Raw genomic sequence first — 3,666 nt, forward strand, 5'->3', positions numbered from 1 at the left:
GTAGAGAAGCACACAATAAAAAAATATATATATATATATATAAAATCTGTACAGATTTAATAGATTAAGGAAGTAAAAATGACCTTACCTGAAGTGTAGAAGCGTCATGGTATCTTAGGGGGTTGGATATTCAAAGTTCAGTATTCATTCGTTCGATTGTTGAGTGTAGGCAGGTTGTTTGTATCACCCGGAAAATGCAATTGCAATATACAGCTGGGTGCTGTTGGGCATGTTACCGGTAGATTGAGGTCGACTGGACGTATCCCCGATCCAGTCGATGGCGAGAGTCGTTTGAATAACGTAGGAAACGGGACGACTATCCTATGTCACGTTACCATTGCCATATTCTCTGACCATCACTCGGTCACATTTCCATAACGGAAACATTTATAAATTGATTTCTATTTTTAAAAAATATCTATATTCTTGTATTGTTGGGTTAAATAGATACTTTAACATATTTTAAGACTGATTTTTCTTTTAACTTTAAATTCGGTTAAATCTTTAAAAATGGAATGTAAAGATGATCATTTTTTTATTATAGAATATCATTATTGTATCTAAGATGGCGGAAATAATTATTTTAATGTTTAAAAGTAATTTAAACGATCTCGAGATAAGGATAAGTTGGCCTACTCGCACGCTTTATGATTAAAGACGTTTCTTGGTAATCTCGAATAATTAAATCGAAACTTGTTTTACTTTTATGAATATTCTAAAAATATAATATTTATTTTTAGTTTAATTACTTATAATTTTTAAGTGATTTGCTTTAAAAGCTTCAATTGAATATTCGTATAATTAGTTTCATTTTTATATAAATATAGAAATTAAAGTGTTAAATTCGTTCTCACTTTATTTACTTTTCAAAATATTAAAAGTTAAATATAAATATATAATAATTTTACTTTCGAATTAATCGGAAAGAAAGGCTGTCTGGAGAGTAACAACCTGGAAAATAACTTATATTTGAATGGATCAATTTAGGAAATCGTCCAAAAGATGGAAAGTTATTTTCGTTACGTAGAAACAATACACGGAAATGTTTAACTGTGACATATAACAAAAAGCTTAACTTTATCCCAAACAAGGGTCACCGGGTTAGTGATCTCTGGTTTCTCATTTTCTTCTGGAAATATATTATTGAAATCTTAACGGATAAGAATAGATAACAAAATATTTTAAGTGACTTTCCTCGACGTTTAAAATCTAATCTTCCCATACATTTATATATAGTCCGTCCCTAGCTAGACATACGATTCGAATTTCAGATTTTTATTAGTTAGCAAAATCAGCAAAATTTAAATTTTCATATTTCTCTGTATTGAGAGAATTTTAACACAAAGTATAGATTGTATTAATGTATCATCATCATTGTTCATTCAATGGTGACAGTTTATCAGAAGCACATCCATTATTATAAGGATTATTCAGTTAGACATAATTTCTGCAAACTTAAGAATACTTGATCTATATTTATTAAAAACAAATAAATACTATTCTATTATATCTAATGTTATTTTAGAGTTGAGTAATTCTGATTCTAATGATAATGGGATTTCCATTATTTTAAAAATTGATTTTTTATTAATGTAATGCTAACTTTGAATTTAAAGAATGCATACAAATTTTACAAATAAATGTTTTGAAAAGCATTTAACAAATTTAAGAATCTATTTTAACTGAATTTAAAATTTAATTATATATTAATATTTATTTCAAATTAACATCCACATTCAATGTAACCATTTGGAAACAGCATACAGGGTGCATTTGGAAATTGTAACCGGTGTTACCGGTAACTGCCGGTAGTTACAATTTCCAAATGTGCCCATGGTAAACATTCAGTAATTAAATTTCAAATATAATAAAGTGAAATGTTTTCATAGGTATTCACATTATACAATAGAAATATTAACTTTAATCTTAAATTTTTTTTTTAATGTTAGTAAAATAAATAAATACTGATAAATCTGGTTTCAGAAAAGTATGGTATACTATTATGTAGAACAAATTTTCATCATTTTTGTAAACAAAATTATTGTTCTTTGCAGCATTTACTTCTTGACTATGAAAAATTGTTAGAGGTTAGAAGTGATAAATCTTGTTGTTGGAAATGAGGTTGTTGATAAATTAGAAAAATTTAGATTGTTATTTTGTAAAAATTTTTTAATTATTTTAAAATTAACATTATTTTTAAACATTATAATATGTTAAGAATACTCATATATATACTCCTTTCCAGAGGTAATTAACTCTAAAGGAATAAATAATCATAGTTTCATGGGCATAACTTTTCATTGATAATTTTTAAAGTTGAAGTAAAAGAATAAAAATGTTAAATGATTGCAAAAGCAAAATAAAGAATAAGATAAATTATAGAATGAAAAGTATGATTTAAATTACATTTTAAATTTTGGGCATGATTCTATATAATATGTTTTCTTATATTGAAACAAAAAAATTTTATGAATATTTCTTAAAAATATTAAATTTTTTAAAATTAATTATGATGGAAATCTTTGTTTTATAGAACATCACAGAAAATTTTGAAATTAATTTAACATCCGAACATTTGAAAAATTTTAAAGAATTGCAGAAAGAAGAACATGTATTGGATCATTATAGTGATAAAGGTGTGATGATGTATTCTTACCAACTGTGTGATATATTTTGGCCAAAAATGAAAGAGGTAAGTTATGCATATATATAATGCAGGAGAAAATATGATATCTATTTTTACATAATTAAATTTTATATTATTATGATTATCATTATTTTTTAATTTTAAATGAGTTCAAATATGCAAACAATTATGATCATAAGGCACACTTCTCAAATAACAATCTTTGTTTAAAAATGACAATTATTGACAAGAAAGATTTGAATTCATAATCTGACAAACAACACATCTGTATTTGTATACAATGCTTATGTATATTTTAATTATTAAGACATTTATTTTAATTGTAACTGAACTTTCAAAATTACTTTTTCTACATTTAAAAACATTTTCTTTTGTAGTTTTGTATTTTGTTTATAGTAAACCTTTAAAATCATAAACATTTAAAATAATAGCATCATCCAGAATTCATAATACAGTGGTACCTCAGGATACGAACGCCCCAGCATACAAAATTTTCAGGATACGACATGAAATTTGAACATATTTTTGCTCCATGATACAAACAAAAACTCACCATACAACGTTAATTTGCAGCGCCACTGCCATGATCACATGTTTTTCTGTTCATCAGTCTCAGTCCGCGTGTTTGCTTCGTCATGGAAGGATCTCACTCAATAAAGGAAATCTTGAGGTATTATCAGAAAGTGACTGATTTTATTGAAAAGAAACATCCCGAGAAGGTTCACACTAGCTGTATTGCTGCTCGAAGTAATGACATTTGCCTAAGTCATTTTAGAAACATTAGTAGTAATAGGCAAAGCCAAACCTCTTTGGATAGATATTTTACCAAGCGACCTCTATCCAGTGAAAGTGCTGGTGGAAGTGAAGGAAAGAAAGCAAAAAGCAGTGAATAAAAATTTTTAAAAATAAATATATAAAACAACAGTAATTTTTTTAACTTTTCTAGGTTATTTTTAAGTTATTGTTACATTATGTTATGTAAGTTAAGTTTTAGTATCATTTCCCTTCTCCCTCTCTTC

General features: G+C 26.5%; 2 protein-coding genes across 2 annotated transcripts in view; one reads left to right on the forward strand and one right to left on the reverse strand.

The window, feature by feature from the left end:
• LOC111617807 overlaps positions 1–479 on the reverse strand; it is a 20,238-nt gene extending 19,759 nt beyond the window's left edge. Inside the window, exon 1 of the mRNA XM_023359115.1 lies at positions 89–479. Within this exon, the coding sequence (XP_023214883.1) occupies positions 89–108 (20 nt within the window). The 5' untranslated portion in view covers positions 109–479. The remainder of the gene's footprint in view (positions 1–88) is intronic.
• LOC111617815 (kynurenine formamidase-like) overlaps positions 1–3,666 on the forward strand; it is a 54,527-nt gene that overhangs the window by 42,736 nt on the left and 8,125 nt on the right. The window lies entirely within an intron of this gene.

This window comes from Centruroides sculpturatus, unplaced genomic scaffold (genome assembly GCF_000671375.1).
Source record: "Centruroides sculpturatus isolate CEXI.00-Female unplaced genomic scaffold, Cexi_2.0 scaffold207, whole genome shotgun sequence".
NCBI lineage: Eukaryota > Metazoa > Arthropoda > Arachnida > Scorpiones > Buthidae > Centruroides > Centruroides sculpturatus.